Raw genomic sequence first — 16,509 nt, forward strand, 5'->3', positions numbered from 1 at the left:
CAACGTATAACAAGATGGTTTTTGATTTCTGTAACAATCCCTGAGGAAACAGGATCTCCTGTTTGTGACTAGTTACTCCTGCTGGCTGTCATCTGCTCTAGCATGCGGTAGTAGCAGTAGCGACTATCATAGTCTAGGTCGTACCAAAAGTTCACGGCAATGCACTTGTGGCTCTGGGATACATGATGGAACCAGTAGTTGGGCAGGTACAGGATATCTCCGGCGTGAACACGCACTTTTAGCGGCTTGGCTCGGGCATACTCCGGATATGTAGCCAGGTCAGGTGCGAGAGGGTCAATACTGACCCATTCGGTTAGCTGCTCTATGCCATCCTCATCTCGGATGGGTTCAATGTAGAACTGGCCATTTTCTGAGGTTCTGTAAACGCCAGTGGGATAAATTCCACGGGGCACACAGCTGAGCTGATGGGGCGGGATAAGGATAAAGTCCTTGTGACCGGACATTACGCAGTAAAGGTTTTCGTAGGGATCTTTGTGCATGGAGGTTACGGCGCGCTCGTCGCCCAGCCAAAAGTTGACGGCATCGGGACGTTTGTTGAAGGACTGCTCAGCAAAGTCCAAATCCCCTAACCGCAAATCAGCAGCTAGTTCCGGCATGTCAACACTGAGATTTGAATTTTGCTTCTGGATGTAATGGACGGGTCCTGATCGGTCATCCAGGTGGCGAACTAATTTAGACAGCTTCATCTTTGTCTCCAGTGGCAGAACGAAGTACTCCTGTCCTTTTTGAGTGGCCAGACCATCAGCGTAGCCATTTGGGGTGATGGCCACGTCCACGTCCTTGTCCCCTAGAGCACGGATAAGGTACTCCGGTGTCCACTTCGCAATTGCGGGCCATGAGAGCGCCTTTCGAATGACCACTGGTTGGTTTTTGGAGTAATAGTCGCGGCAGAACTCCAGGGCAGTCGGAATCTTGTCGAGCTCGACCACACTGCTGCCGATGCACAGCTCCTCGGCTTCCTGAAGCAACACATCTATCGCCTCCTTAACTTGGGACATGCCGGCAATCACAATCCTATATTAACATATGTTTTTCTAGAGTGGACCTTGTTGTAACAGCGATATGTGGTGTTCCGGTTTTCAGATATATTACAACATTATTATTATGCATATGATTTTATTTTCTGTGAATATCTTTTAAAAATCTCAAAATGTAAACAGAAATAATGTAAATAAAATATTTTATTTAAAGTTAACATATTATAAGCTTTTAATTGTCAACTAAAGACTATTACCGTTACTAACACTATCTATTCCTACATCGTGGTCACACTGAATTCAAAGCACCGATAATCGTTACAAATAATCGTTGAACAGAAAGCGAGGCATCGATAAGCCAATCGGTTCTTGGCCCACCTTTAGTTGACGGTTGAAGCGACGCGAGTGTGAATGCGAGTGCGGGAGTTTCAAGACGCGCGCGAAGCTGCGGACTGTCGGATTGGAAGTGGAGCGAACTGAAAAGCAAATAAGGCGGCGCGTGTCGAGTGTTTATTATACAAACGATTTGTTTTCAATTTGCAACTGCAAACTGTGTTCGTGTTTTTAAATACAAATAATATTTTAACAAATGTACACAAGGAGGATCGGGGCCACCTCTTTTGCATGCCTAACATCTTTACCACGGATGCGAAAAAGCTGTTGGTGATTTCAGCAACAGGTGGCAAACGTAAAAAGGGGCAAATGGATCGTGTCAATGGGCGGGATTTGGCGAAATTTTGATGTTGATAGACTGACATAGGCCCATTATTATTTGCGGCCAAAAGGGGTCAGGCTGTGTGCGCGTGAAGAAATTGAATTGACTTGGCCACCGGCAGTCCGAAACCGAAATCGAAATCTGTGTCGCAAATGTGGCACTAATAAATTATCGCACATTCGCTCGCCGCACTCGCGAGTGCTTCATTAATGCAGAAATCGCAAATGACGGAGAATATCTAGTTTTGCAGCGGCTGCGTTTGTTTCATTTTGCTAGGAACGTGACCAAAATTTTCAAGTGCCGCGTAGATCACCCAAAATAATACAAGTCCCATTGCTAACAACTACAGTGAGCGGGAGCCACGCTTCGCAGAGCAGCGCACAAACAAAAAGAACGCGCTAACTCCGTGGCCTATAAATAACAGTATTCAAAATTACTAAATCCAATTGCAGTCCAATTAGCAGCCGAGCGCCAATGAAGCGCCAGTGAAAGAGTAAGTACAAGGCTTTTTTTTTATTTAAAAAAGTCTTTGACAAGACGAAGTTTAGATACGCTATCGGTTAAAAATGTGCACATGTTAAGCCCATAAATATAGATGCCAAATTCGTATACATTCAAATCCTTTTTTAAGATCACACAATAAGACCTTATGTTGATTTATATGGAATTTATTTTTAGAAAAAACAAAGTTTTCCAATTTAGAGCATTGGCTTCTGTGATAAAATTAATTCTATAAATAAATTTAACAAAATTTGTTGCACGTGCCATGACATAGCTACAAAAAGAAATAATTTATTAACTTTTAACGAAACAATAAAATTAAAAACATATAATTACGATCATTCCAATCAGAACTACGCTAGCTATAGTCTGATCAGCTTCAATCGGTGCGTTTTCCAAATCTTATCTTGGTAATAAAATAAGCTTTATATTGATAGCTTTTAAACTGGGCAGATATGTCTAAATTCAAAGACTTTTTAAACACTTCCGGTGATATGGTAAAAGAGAGCGCTATGCTCCTTAAGCCAATAGTAAAGATACCCTCTAAAAGAGTATAAAAATCAACAAACGCCAACACTGCGTATGACAGTTCTTACGCAATTAAAATACCATCGCACGCTGTAAGATTTACATACAATTTTGACTGCAAAATTGATAAGCGTCATAAAAAAGCAGTAAGCAACAGCTGTGTGAATCAAAAAAAAAAAAACGAAACGAAAGGCAATAAGCCAGTCAAACAAACAATGCAAAGCTCTCTCACACACACACACGCACAGTGAGCAATGCAATTTTTCCACAATTTATTTAAATTTCGCTTAGTTGTTGTTGCTGTTGTTGTTGCAATGCCAAAATCCCAAAATGAGTCAGTCGCGTGGCGTTGCCGCTGCATTTTTTCGTTGCATTTGCAGTTGCAGTCGCCGCATGCCAGCGCGTACTTCTTTCTGGCGACAGAGGCTGCGCCGTCATAAACACTGTCAAATTGCGATCGCCCCAGTGGGTGGGGTCGAGAGGGGTGTGCTGAGGGGGCGTCATTGGCCCACTAGGCGCGCTTTTTTTTCTCTTCCACTTCGCTTGCCCCGCCTTCACTGACCACACTCAACGGCAAATCGACAGCCGCCACTGGGCACAGACGAGGTCGAAAATATAGCACTCGAGGGCACAGAAATCAATTATCAGTTAATAGTTATAGTTACCTTTTCTGTACCTTTTGTTTACTTTAATGTTTGTATTTAAATCATAGACAGAGTAAAGCTTACACTTAAAGAAAAATAATTTAAGTTTTAAAAACAAGTTCTGGTGACTTCAAATAATTTAATAGAGTAATCTCAATCACGTTATCATAATCAGGGATTTCCCTCAAATCTCTTTAAATAAACTTCCAGACGAAAATCTAATCTTCAGTCCATATTTTTCGGGTTTATTGCGTTTTGAAAATAGCTTTAAAGCCACCTGAGTCAGTCTAATATGACTTAGTTTTCCTAATACGATGATTCTTCTAATTGATGAACTAAACTACTTAGAACTTTTATTTTGCTCACCATGCCTATGCTGTCTGTCTAGCTGCTTGAGTGCTTTGCGTGTGGCTTTTTGGAATTGCATTCGGCAAACGCAAAATGATAAATGATTGATGCTCGTGGCCAGAATGCGCATTAGTCGGGCATTAGACGGCCTTTAGGCGGCGCCTGAACTTGGTAGATTCGCCAATATTTTTGGCCCACACACTCCATAGTATGTTATCAGCCACGTCACCGACGCTCACGCACTTAAATTTAAATAGTTAAGTACCCACAATATATAAAAACTAATACTGCTGATTAGCGGCGAAACGGGGCCAAGAGATTATGCGTGGCGTTGAGGATGTCCCTCGGTGGAACGCAAATTACCCGCAAAATTCTTCCATCGAGTATAAACATATATGGTGTACTATAACCCGTCACTTGTTACCTGCATGTCATTCGCACCTTTTGTTGTTGGCATGGAAATTTTAATTAAACCTTTATGCAGATGGCTTTTCAATCGTTTGCTACAACTTTGCCAGCCCTTCGCCTCTCCTCGAGGGCCAATGAAATGTTGGACAAACGCCCGCTTATCATTTAAAGGCAGCTCCAAATGTAAAACACCTGGGGGCGTGGCAGCAGGTGGGTAGTCGACATATGTTACACTCAGCTTTGTTGCTTATCACCAACAATAAGCCACCCGGTTGAGTTGGCGACAAAAAGAGCCTCACCCACCAGTTGGCACACTTTTCGGGGGCTTGGAACTCTCTCATATAGGAAATGTTTTTTGAAGAAGAGGGTACGAGAGAGAGGAAGGTTTCACTGGGTCGCAGTTGGTGAGCCGTTCAAATGGCATCCCATAAAAACCTTGTACAGAAATTAACATAGCCATTAAAGCCAATTCTCCAGGGGAGAAAAGGCACCTTAATAACACGCGTGCTGGGTCCCCAAAAAAAAAGGAGAAGCTTTAATTGATAAAATGCCAGGCAGCTGGGGAGACCAAAGATTCCTTATCAATTCCAACTTACCAAATTCAAACGCATTCCTGGCCTCATTAACATTAACATTAGAAAGAAAAGCGGGCGACGGAAAAACCGTAATAGCAGCTCAAAGCGAAACAAAGTGAAATGGAAATGAAAATGAAATTGTTGCGACTTAATTTCTGTTACACATTCTGTAATGGCTATATTTTATGCTTGCAATGCTTTAAGGGGGGGAGTTGTACGAAAACCACAAAAACAGAAATTGTAGGGATATCGTTTGGGGGTCGACTAAGAGATACCCAGTAAACATAATTATAAAGGTAAGGTTTTATCAGTTCATAAAGTTTACAAAGCCTTAATAAGAACAAAAACGACGATGGAAAAAAGTACCAAATTTATTCTCTTATATCGATTTCGAATAGTCGATCCTACCCCGTCATCCTGAACTACCAAGTGAAAAAACCATGGACATTTAGCAGGGTTTGTGGTGAACTGAGGTTGGTCGCATTTCCCACCTCCAGACCCATTATTGGATCCTGTAGAGCTCTGCTGGAGTGCTGGGGTGGGGAGTGATTCTATTTTATGGCCTGACATTTAATGCTCAGCCACCGAATCTGAATCCGAAACCGAGAAACTGAGATTTAAGCAGGCCGTTGAGGCCAAGTGCAGGCGGCAAATGGAGTGAAGAAGCTGAGCTGAGCCAAACGCTGTGGGTTTAATGCCCGCTTAACCCACTTCGGCTGACAAATGTGCAACTTTAAATCTTCTCCTCAAAAAGCGTTTGAATATATAAATCACACCGGGGCACGCATCACAAGTCGCGCCGGAGGACTGCTCCATTCCCCAACCAAAAATCTGACGCTAATGAAGCCCCAATTAGCGATGTGAAAACTTTTGCCGGGAACCTACCGCTCATGTTGCAGGCTTTTAGGCGCTCGCTATCGCCAGAACTTAAGCCCCTTATCAGCCGGCAATGGATCATCATCAAAGGTAATTGACTAATTGTCTGATATCCACGAGTCATGACGGGCGATAAAGGCCTTTCGTAATGAAGTGACCACAAGTTTGATCTTTCTTTTGGACTTTCCGGGAAATGAAATCCGTATAAAGGCTACGTGAGCGCACTCCTTGAGAGGATTGGCCCAGTAACTTGCACTGGGCACGCAGCAAATTGGTTTCGCCACAAACTTCGGTTCCGGTTCATGGAAGGGAGGAAGTCCGGGGTTGCTTCTGACATTCGTTTACACATTCCCCGAAAGATAAACTTAAGTACAGCGCATTTAAATGCAATTTGTGACAGTTTTCCTTTAGCGCGACTTTCAAGTGACACGCACACAGCAGGGGGCGAATTTACTGGGCGATGGGTGGGTTCAGTAACCAGTGCAGTTAGGCGAGGCAAAGAAGGAGAAGGAGGAACCACCCGGTTTGGAAAAAAGTTAAGGCATACTTGGCACAAAGGAATTTTCCTATAATATTGCTCGCAAATATGCGCAGCAACTACAAAACTGGAGATGGGCCATGGGTCACGACATGCTAGCATGGTGGCCAGCAACTATGTCAAATATTTTAAGTAGATAAATTGATTTCCATAACATTTTTGTTTGAAGAATTAGTAAGCTTTAAAGAGTAACTAAATGTTTAGTCAAAGGTCATCAAAAAATTAAGCTTTGAATGAGCGTAGTTTTCTCTAAACTAACTTCCTTGCAATATATGATTTCACCTATTTAAAATTCAAAAGAAAATCCTTTATCACTTCCATAATAACCAACTTTTCCTGAAGCTAACACGATGCTCACCCACTCCTCCTTGAGTCAGTCCTCCTTGCATGGCATAAATCTGCCTCAATCCAGGAAAAATACGCAAATCCTTGAAGCATACTCAAAGGAGCCGATTCTCGATAAACTTTTATTATATTTTTTTTTGCCTTCCTTTGGCTGGATCGTCACTTCAGACAACATCTGGCATATGGAAAAGGGAAACTTGGGAACTTCTGCTATCTCCTGGGCTCATGCATTTGTCAAGGGAAATGAGATAAGAAGGAGGAGGAGCATGAATGGCTTCCCCACTCTTGCCAGGACGTGCGTCAAAACTTTTGGTAGGCGAGGCCTCTTAAATTGATTTTAAAATAATGAATGAGCCCAATGCCTGACGCTCATCAATTTTGGCACTTGCTCATCGTCTGTTGCCCCCTTTTCAACCATCATTGCTGCAATGACTAATGACAAAGTTGCTCCTTTGTTTCCTTTATTCGTTACGGCTTTTTATTGGATCCGCTCCTCACAAGAAGCTGACGTAGTAGGCTCCCCGGGCAAAGGGTGAGGACTGTTGGGTCTCTAGGAAATATATTCCTGTAACAGCTTCTTTCTGGCCCATTTTGTGGGTGGACCAACGACATTTGGAGGCACCTAGAGTTTCCACGGATCCACAAAGGGCACTAAGGAAGTCATTCTCTGGGGACCACATCTCTGCAAGCAGCTCAAAGGATCGCTCATGCGAACAGGAGTCTGTGGAGCAGCCTGGCTGTGTTTCGCCTCCATTCGGATAGTAGTCCACATGACCCAGTTGCTCCCATGTGCCCTCACCTCCAGCATTTGTGTGCACTACTTCTACGAACTCTGCATCGGCTGAGGATAACTTATGCTCTAGATCTTCTCCAGATGAGGGATCAAGGGCTGTTAGTTGGGTTAACTGACGACCTAAGTCCTGCTGCACCTTGGCAGCCACTCCGCCTGCCAAATGGGCACCCTCAGCGAAACCTACTAGGAGAATGCGATCGAGTGGCACATCGAAATTTTCGTTCAGGAGAATCACTAAGCTAGCCACGCTATTGATAATTTCTGTTTCGTTGTTAGCTTCCGATAGATCCACACTGACTATATTGCTATCCTGCAGCTGAAGTCGGGCAGTAACCACAGCAGAGATCTCCGGCGAAGAGCTGCCTCCCAGCCAGCGGGGAATGGTTAAGCTAAAGAGTACAAAGATCACTTATTAGAGGGATTACGCACTCAATAGTAGTGATGACTCACACAGTGGGATCCGCGGCGTAGAATGAGCTACGCACCAGAGCCTCCACCTCGGCCTCGATACGTTGGGGATCTTCCTGGATGCGACGTGTGTTCAGGAGGAATCCAGGCTCTCCATAAACTGGATTTAGATAAGGTTTAAGTAATGATTAAACATTTTATTATATTAGGGAACTTACCTGCCGCAAGTGTGAGGGTCAAAAACAAAACTAGAAGTTGTCCCGTCTGCATTTTTAATGTAACTGAAGTCAGTTAGGAAGCCTTTTGCCTAGGCATTCCTCAAAAAGCTCGATAAGATTGCGATTAGGAGTCTCGTTTTATGGCAATTTGATAAGCGATCCCTTATCGTTGGTCATCCACGATCGCTGATGGATTGCATGCCATCAGCCGCTAAAAATTTGAAACCACTTGGCCACTGATTTTCACACGTTCATCGGATTTCGTTCGTATTTCTCTCACGCTGAAATTGTTGTTTATGGCTCTTGTAGATTGTCAAATTAATCAGCGGCAACAGCAGCGTTGCATAGCAAGTGTCGGCACTCCCCGTGTGCCCTCCACTTCATCCGTTTCGATTGCAGCTGCATTTGCATGGCAGACAAATTGCATTTAATTGCCTGACAGCCTCAAGAGTCGAGGGCCACCGGCACTTCGAGTGGGTTGGTGCTGGGGTTTGGAAAATGTGTAGCAAACTTCACGCCACTCCCCAATATAGTGACTCCTCCTCTACAACCACCACCCCCCAGAGCAGTCGTGCCTCCAACATCACTGTCAGAAGGCAAAACAATGAAATTGGCAAATTAAACTGGAAGTGCAATGCTATGGCTTCACTGAGAGGAAATGTTAGAGGTTTTAGAGCTATTTTTAACAAATTTTAAATATAAATAAATCTTAGTTGACAAATTTAAGTTATTTTTACCTTAAGATACCTTTCAGTAAGCAGAGATTTCTATGGCTCCATTGTGTTTCTGGGAAGACCTTCAGGGACTTCTTTTCCTGCAGTGCTGGAAAGCAGCACCTGGGCCTGCTTTGATTAGGCTTCTGTTATGGAAAGGGAGTCATAATCTGATGGATGCAACAGCTGCAGATGACCTCGCCATGCACAGAAATCTGACACAGTATCCTTGGGCAGCTTTGGTATTCGGACAAACTGGAGCGGAAACAAGAACACTCCGTACTTTCATGGATGGCTCTTGTTTTCGGGGCTCCACCCAAAACGGTTTTGCGGATAAATCGCTTGCGAAATTGTTGTGTCAAGTGCAGGCGGTGTATCCTAAACCCACTCCTTGGATTCCGATGGGGAACAACAATTAACCGAAAGATCCGGGAACACTTCTTGCCGGCTCAATGGGCACGTCACGGGCTTTCGCTAGATTTATGGCCAAGGAAGCGTTATTAAACGATGCCTGTGCCGATGGCGGCCATTTATAACATTGTTGTAACCGGGACAAAAGGATGGGGAATGGATGGTTGCCAGGGTTAGCAACTTGTATTAGCATAAATAGAACAGCATGCGGCACGTAACACTTTACAAGCCCAATATAAGGGAGCGCATTCAATATAGGAACAGTAGATTTCCCTACTGTTCAGCTTTGGGGTCAAAAGAGAAAGTCAATATGCCAGGCAGGCTAACTTTCAAGTGGTTGGCTAGAGTGCAGCGCGGAGGGTGGCTGCTGCTCGAGTCAATATAATAAATTACTCTGATAGCTTCAAGAAGTTGCAAAGGTTCTGTTCAATACTCCTCCTTCTCCTCCTCCAGAATCCAAAGGGCGTGTGAAAGAAGCAATCAGCCATGGAGAGAGTGTGTGTGTGTGTTTGGGGGGCCAGTGAGAGATGATGTGCCAGACAAAAGGCAAACAAAGACATTCCAAGAGGAGCTAGGGGTAGGGGGGGTGTGTGTGAACTGGGGGTTTGGGGACTTTGGGTGGGGCTGGTCTATCAGCAACTTCACATGCAGCATCCAAGTGAAAATCACACATGATGCGTCGCCATTTCTCATAAAAATTTCATTACATTGGCCGAAATGTGTGGCAAGTTTAATATCAGAGAATTTCATTCAACACATTGTTAAGGTTGCAGCACATAAAGAAAAAGATACCCTTAACGTACTTTATCAGCCCTTGGCACGCCCCGAAAACAATTAGAACTGTGATAAACGAGCTCCTAACTTAAGTTGCCCATTCAGTCAGCGAGGTGAACTTCTTTATTACCAAACATTTCGCTACAAAGAAAACAGCAGACAAGTCTATTTTCTTTACTTTTTAGGAGAAGATATTAATTTAACTTGGTTGGGATAAACTTTTTATATTCTTCTTATTGTTATTGGTTAAGCTATTTGAGTAGATTGGTCTAGGGCTGAGTAACATTTTGTAGAATTATTTTACAAAGCTTTAATGTTTTATTTTTATTGCAGTTAGAATGTCTGTTGTTTATGCTAATAATATAAGAAATCATTATCATTTGAGAAATCTAAGAATTGTAGGGTTTCTTTAAGGTAAATTTAACACCCAAAGATCTCTCTAACAACCTTCAGCCAGATTAAAACACGTATTAGATATATTGTATTAATTGTCTTAACTAAGTCGCATAATAAAATGTGCTGAAGTGTACATAAATGAAATCTTTTGCGTCATTACGACGGCAGCCATCTTTTACGAAGCCTCCTTCGAAGTATCCTGCATTAGTTTATGTGTTATTTGCCCCCATATGGCTGTGGGCCTGGACGGCAGGAGGAGGATGGTATGTGTGTGCCCCCGCATAAATCAGAGGCAGTCCTGCATGACCGTGTCCTCGGCCCTGTGTTGTTACAAGTCTCAAGTAAAACGAATTCGTGATTAAAGTCCTTTTACTTTCAGAAGCAGAACAAGAAACAGGAAACAGGACTGTAGGCAAAAGGGAGCTGGCCAGAGACGAGGACGTAATTAAGTAGACGGGAGCTGGTTACGCCCAGAGAGGGGTGTGGCAATGCAAACGGAACAAAAATGTTGCATCTCCTTGAAGGATCAACATCTGATGCCAAGGACACTGTGACACAAAGGGGAACCCTCTTTAGTTACGCGAACCAATTCCATTTAAATTAAGAGCACCCCCAAAAAGAAAGGAGCAGCATCTTACGCGATTCCCGTCCTCGCGTAATGTTTGCCTGTCCTGCTCCAGCTGGAATCTACCACTCAGGACTGCTGCAACTCCTCCTCCTCCTATTGCTCGCTTTTAGCCATTTCCGGCCAACTCATGGAGAGGTCTTCACGCTCGGCTACCTCACAGCCTCGCAACGGCGACCGGGAAACCTGGACTACAATCGACCCGGTCTTACCATCTCGGGCGCCATATCGCTGGCGGTGGAGGAGGTGAATGCAGGACGACTCCGGGATCGTGGCCATTCACTTCAGTTCGTCGTGGCCGAGACTTATGGCGAGGAGGTGGTCAGCATCCGGCAAACGGCCGCACTGTGGACTCAGCAGGTGGCCGCCTACATTGGCCCTCAGGAAACTTGTGTTCACGAAGGTCGCATGGCAGCCGCCTTCAACCTGCCCATGATATCTTATGTAACTATGGAAACCCTTTGTATTTGCAATACTTATTAATAAGTAATCTCTTTTAGTACTGCACCCACCGGGATCCATCGAACAAGGCTGATTTCCCCACCTTTGCTAGAACAAGACCGCCGGACACGCAGATATCCAAGTCCGTGGTGACTCTATTGTTGGCCTTTAACTGGACGCAAGTGAGTTTTCTGTACTTGGACGACGCCAGTGGTCAATATCAACCTGTGGCCGAGACCATCTTGAGTACGCTAAGTGAAGCTGGAGTCAGTATCAGGGATATTCGCACATGGAATACCATCTACCATCATGGGTTTATGGACAATCCCTTTGAGGCGCTAGTGGAGCAGACTTATGCCAACACGAGGAGTAAGTATGGTCGTAAATAGGAATTCCATGAATGCTAATCACATTAAATATCCTTAATAGTCTACCTAATTCTGGGCCACTACTATGAGCACGTTGGCCTAATGATTAGCCTTCAAAGGAGGGGACTACTTTCGAAGGGTGACTACTTCGTAGTGGGCATCGATATCGAACAGTATGATCCCGCCAAGCCGGAAAAGTATCTGCGTGGTCTTCTTATGGAGGATGTGGAGTCGATAGCCGTGCAGGCTTTTCAGTCCTATCTGGCCATTGTTCCCACTGCGTCCGTCTCCTTTGCCACTTTTGCCAATGAGGTTTGTCCGCTGACAGGTTCTGACAGTGATGTGATTGATGCGCTGCATCCGCCTTCAGCCTCATCTCATAATTGTCAGGCCTTTCGCCACATTGACCACACATTCTGACCCTCATTTCGGTTTGTTTTTCAGGTCAACAAATACATGGAGCGACCGCCATTCAATTTCCCCAATCCTCTGGGTCCCTTTGGTGGTGTAAAGCAGGTTCGTCCCGATGAAACCTAAGCCGAAAACATTGACTGACCTCCAACCTCATCCCTACTTTTGTAGATAAGCGCTGAGGCTGCGTATCTCTATGATGCCGTGCATCTCTATGCCAAGGCCTTGATGGAAGTTCTGGATTCGGGCGGAAGACCAAGGAACGGCAGCGCCATTGTGGCGGCCATCAAGGGCTCGCGATATCGCAGCGCCATGGGGTGGGTTATGGCCCATTTGACAGTTAATCCGGTTGGAGCAATCGCTAACATACATTTTATTTTTAGCTATCACGTCTACATCGATGAGAATGGCGATGCGGCTGGAAATTATACAGTATTAGCCAGAGGACAAGTACGGAATGGTCGGAATCAGACGGTGCTGGGTCTGCGACCCGTGGGAACCTTCATCCATCGGAACAGCAGCTTCAGTAGCATCAGCAAGGCGTTGCCCGTAAGTAAATCCCAGTTTTTTTTCACATACTGCTCTTGTAACTTGCTCTCTGCCACTCCTCCAAAATCGCTTGGCCCGCCCAGCACCAGGTAAGCGCTTCTGCCTGGTTCCACTAATCGTACACACACACACCTTGCTGTTTGCCCCCGGTATTGCCTTTTAATCCTTTTCCTCTCTTTCTTCGCTTTCCCGCAGGATCTCAAATTGTTTAGTCCCATTGACTGGGTGGGTGGTTCGCGACCAGCAGCTGCTCCACGTTGCGGATTTGGTGGCGAGAAGTGCGTTAGTGAGTATGGAATTTTACCAGCAAACTCCATGGGTTAACCCACCTCTTTTTTTAAACCGCAGATTACACTGGCGAAATTTCGGCGGCCATTGCAGGAGGAGCTCTATTGCTGCTCAGCTTGGTTTCCTTGGTCTTGTACCGCAACTGGCGTTATGAGCAGGAACTGGACAGTTTGCTGTGGAAGATCGACTTTCGCGAAGTGCAGATTCATGAGAACGAAAGGGAACAGCAAAGTCAAAAGCAGACGCGCGTAAGTCCCAGTATCTGTCATCTTACCAAGATGGCAGTGACGTCTAGCCTAATGGCAATGTGTCCTGACACAACACTAGGAAAAATATTGGCCTTAAAGTTGGAGTTCTTAAATGGTTTACTATAAACATAGACCATTACCTTATGTTAACCTTTTTAAAAATAGAAAGTTACTCTGTCATGATAAAAGTGATTTTTGTAAGAATTAGATTAAGATTCTATCATACATTTCGAGTGTATGAAGGAAAACGGAGACCATGTCATTCGTTTTAGTTTATTATATGAAAACCTGTCAGAAGTCCAGGCAAACTCTCTCATATTCCTACAGTTAAAGACTCTTCTCCCGCCATTGCATGTCTGACAAACAGCACTTGCTAAATCACTTGCCGCGTCGTCTTCCTCCGCAGTCCACCCATCCATTGATCCGCACCAGCCAGGTGAGCCTGAGTTCCAACCCAGACGCCGACTTCCGCTACACGACCATCTTCACGCCAATCGGACTATACAAAGGTCAGCTTTATGCCATCAAAAAGGTGCGAAAGAAAAGCGTTGACATTACACGCGAGATGAAAAAGGAGCTCAAGCTGGTAAGTCATATAGTTATAGTAAAACCTTATCCTTTTGACATGATCGAATCCGTTCCAGCTTCGAGATGCCAGACACGACAATATATGCGCCTTTATTGGCGCCTGCACGGATCCACCCAACATTTGCATCATCAGCGAATACTGCACCCGTGGCAGTCTTAAGGTCAGTCGGTCAGAGAGTCTCCTGAAAGACCCAAAGCGACCCTTCCATTCCCACCTCCCACTTCCTTCCCATTGCAGGACATACTGGAGAACGAGGACGTCAAGCTGGACAACATGTTCATTGCCTCCATGGTGGCAGACATTATACGCGTGAGTGCTGTAACATTATACTAATGGCCGGCCCGCCCACTGACCTCTTTCCCCATCTCGGTAGGGCGTCATCTATTTGCACGACTCGCCCATTCGATTCCATGGCGCTCTGTGCACTTCCAATTGCCTGGTGGACTCCCGATGGGTGGTCAAACTAACGGACTTTGGCCTCTTTGCCTTCAAACAGGGCATCGAAGATAGCTCAACGGATATGCAACACATGTCGGCCAAGTGTCAGAGTGAGTACTCATTCGAAAATCTTGTTTTTGAATCTTTTAAATACTATTTTTGGTTTCAGAACTACTCTATCGAGCTCCGGAGCTGCTGAGACAGGGTCCATCCTCGCTGGTCATGGGCACACAGCGCGGAGATGCCTACTCCTTTGGCATCCTACTCTATGAGATGCATGTCCGTCGTGGACCCTTTGGGGAAACGGGTTTAACGAACATGCAGTGCCTGCAGAAGGTTCTCCAGCCTCAGGATCAACAGCATCCTTACAGACCTTCTCTGCAACCACTGGAAACAGCCTTCGACTGCGTCAGCGAGTGCCTGAGGGAGTGCTGGGCTGAGAGACCAGAGGATCGTCCAGATTTCAAAACCATCCGTACCAAACTGCGACCGCTGCGAAAAGGAATGCGGCCTAACATTTTCGATAACATGATGGCTATGATGGAGAAGTATGCCAATAATCTGGAGGCACTCGTTGACGATCGCACGGATCAGCTGCAGGAAGAGAAAAAGAAAACGGATGCCCTGCTTCATGAGATGCTACCGCGTTGTGTGGCTGATCAGTTGAAGAAAGGTCACAAGGTGGACCCTGAGCACTACGAACAGGTCAGCATCTACTTCAGTGACATTGTGGGCTTCACAGCAATGTCCGCCGAGTGCACACCATTGCAAGTAGTGGATTTCCTAAACGATCTGTACACCTGCTTTGACTCCATCATCGGCCACTATGATGTCTATAAAGTAGAAACTATCGGCGATGCATACATGGTGGTCTCTGGACTCCCGCTGCGCAATGGTGACCTGCATGCAGCGGAAATAGCCACCATGTCGTTGCATCTACTTAGTGCCGTCTCCGAGTTTAAGATCCGCCACAGGCCTACAAATCGCTTGCTCCTGCGGATCGGCATTCACTCGGGACCCGTTTGCGCCGGAGTCGTGGGCCTAAAAATGCCTCGTTACTGTCTTTTCGGGGACACTGTAAATACAGCTTCACGCATGGAGTCCAGTGGTGTTCCCCTGAAGATCCACTGCAGCTGGCAGTGCCGGCAGTTGTTGGAGAGATTGGGTGGCTATCACTTCCAAGAGCGAGGCGTCATCGCCATGAAGGGCAAGGGTGACCAACGCACCTACTGGCTGTTGGGTGAAGATGAGGAGGCACGCACTCGGCGAACCTATGAACGATCCCAGAGGCGGGGATCAAGGGCACTCAACAAGTTCATTCAAGGCACCATCAAGCAGGCCCAGGATCAGGCCAACGAGTACGGGATACGTTCCTCGCTTAAACAAAAGAATCTGCCGCGAAACTCACTGACCCGTTCATCCAGTCTTGAATCGCCCAAGAAGCTGAGATTTGCCGCTGGCAGTCTCCTGGAGCATCATCGCTATCACAGGTTTGATATCTCAGCAATCTAATTAAGAATCCTTCAATGTTCAAAATCTTATTGTCTTTCAGTGACGAAGCCTTACTAGAAGTGGACTCCTACACGGGACTGCGACGTTCTTCGGGAGGATCCACACAATCTCGGTACGAGGAGACGACCCTTTCGCTGACTCTCTCCTGCCAAAGTATTGAGGTCGTGGGTGGCCTACACAATAAAAGGCGTCCCTCCTCATATCCCACTGCCAATACGCCGCTGCTGATGAACCATGTGGAGGTCTGAAGCGGCTATCTTAGTACTTATTAAACCCAACTACAGGGATCTTAGTGGAATTTGTGTTCAGTATGTTTAGCCGAAGTATTTGTATCGCTTTTAGTGTCGTACCAAGATCCGCAAATCCTTGGGATCTGTAAATGCAATTGTGGTAAACTATAGCATCAGCATATTGTGAGAGTGATTATAAATCTAGTCGTTGTTTAAACACATTCATGCGGTAACCTAAATCAAACTAAAATAGTCAATAACCTAAACTAAAGTATATGAATAAAAATATAAAGATTAAAAGCCTATGTCATGGTATCGGCTAGGATTGGCCAAGGACCTGTTTATTATGTACTATGCTGCAATTAGATTTTGTTTGAATTGCTGTGTCTTGGAGACAGTTGCCTTTATTATTGTATAATAATTGTATTCATTTGACAAACTTAACGATTTCTTTATATAACTTTAGTTTAAAACCGATTTGTGCATTTCTCTAGGCATTATAAATACAGTATTTGATTCGCCGTTCATCGTCATATATATATATATATATATATATGTATATGTATTTGTGTATCTGTGAACCATTTTTTATAATTTTTTCAAAGCCAGCTTGCAAAAACG

General features: G+C 45.0%; 3 protein-coding genes across 3 annotated transcripts; 1 reads left to right on the plus strand and 2 right to left on the minus strand.

The window, feature by feature from the left end:
• On the minus strand, positions 1-1,050 carry LOC108113865 (bifunctional peptidase and (3S)-lysyl hydroxylase JMJD7). The gene has a single exon (XM_017224579.2). It carries the CDS (start codon positions 1,017-1,019, stop codon positions 69-71), a length of 951 nt encoding a protein of 316 aa, XP_017080068.2. The 5' UTR covers positions 1,020-1,050; the 3' UTR covers positions 1-68.
• Positions 1,051-6,920: 5,870 nt separating this feature from the next.
• Positions 6,921-7,947, minus strand: LOC108113866 (lipase member H-A). The gene is made up of 3 exons (XM_017224580.2): positions 7,896-7,947; positions 7,720-7,837; positions 6,921-7,658 (listed from the first exon to the last, which is right to left on the minus strand). Exons 1-3 carry the CDS (start codon positions 7,945-7,947, stop codon positions 6,971-6,973), a joined length of 858 nt encoding a protein of 285 aa, XP_017080069.2. The 3' UTR covers positions 6,921-6,970.
• Positions 7,948-10,847: 2,900 nt separating this feature from the next.
• LOC108104016 (speract receptor) lies at positions 10,848-16,188 on the plus strand. The gene is made up of 14 exons (XM_041818309.1): positions 10,848-11,258; positions 11,315-11,624; positions 11,685-11,935; positions 12,068-12,139; positions 12,206-12,351; positions 12,418-12,583; positions 12,779-12,869; positions 12,932-13,119; positions 13,487-13,705; positions 13,764-13,868; positions 13,946-14,017; positions 14,082-14,256; positions 14,316-15,636; positions 15,699-16,188. The coding sequence occupies exons 1-14, from the start codon at positions 10,848-10,850 to the stop codon at positions 15,904-15,906; spliced, it is 3,735 nt and encodes a 1,244-aa protein (XP_041674243.1). The 3' UTR covers positions 15,907-16,188.
• Positions 16,189-16,509: the final 321 nt, after the last annotated feature.

This window comes from Drosophila eugracilis, unplaced genomic scaffold (genome assembly GCF_018153835.1).
Source record: "Drosophila eugracilis isolate 14026-0451.02 unplaced genomic scaffold, ASM1815383v1 contig_2154, whole genome shotgun sequence".
Taxonomy (NCBI): domain Eukaryota; kingdom Metazoa; phylum Arthropoda; class Insecta; order Diptera; family Drosophilidae; genus Drosophila; species Drosophila eugracilis.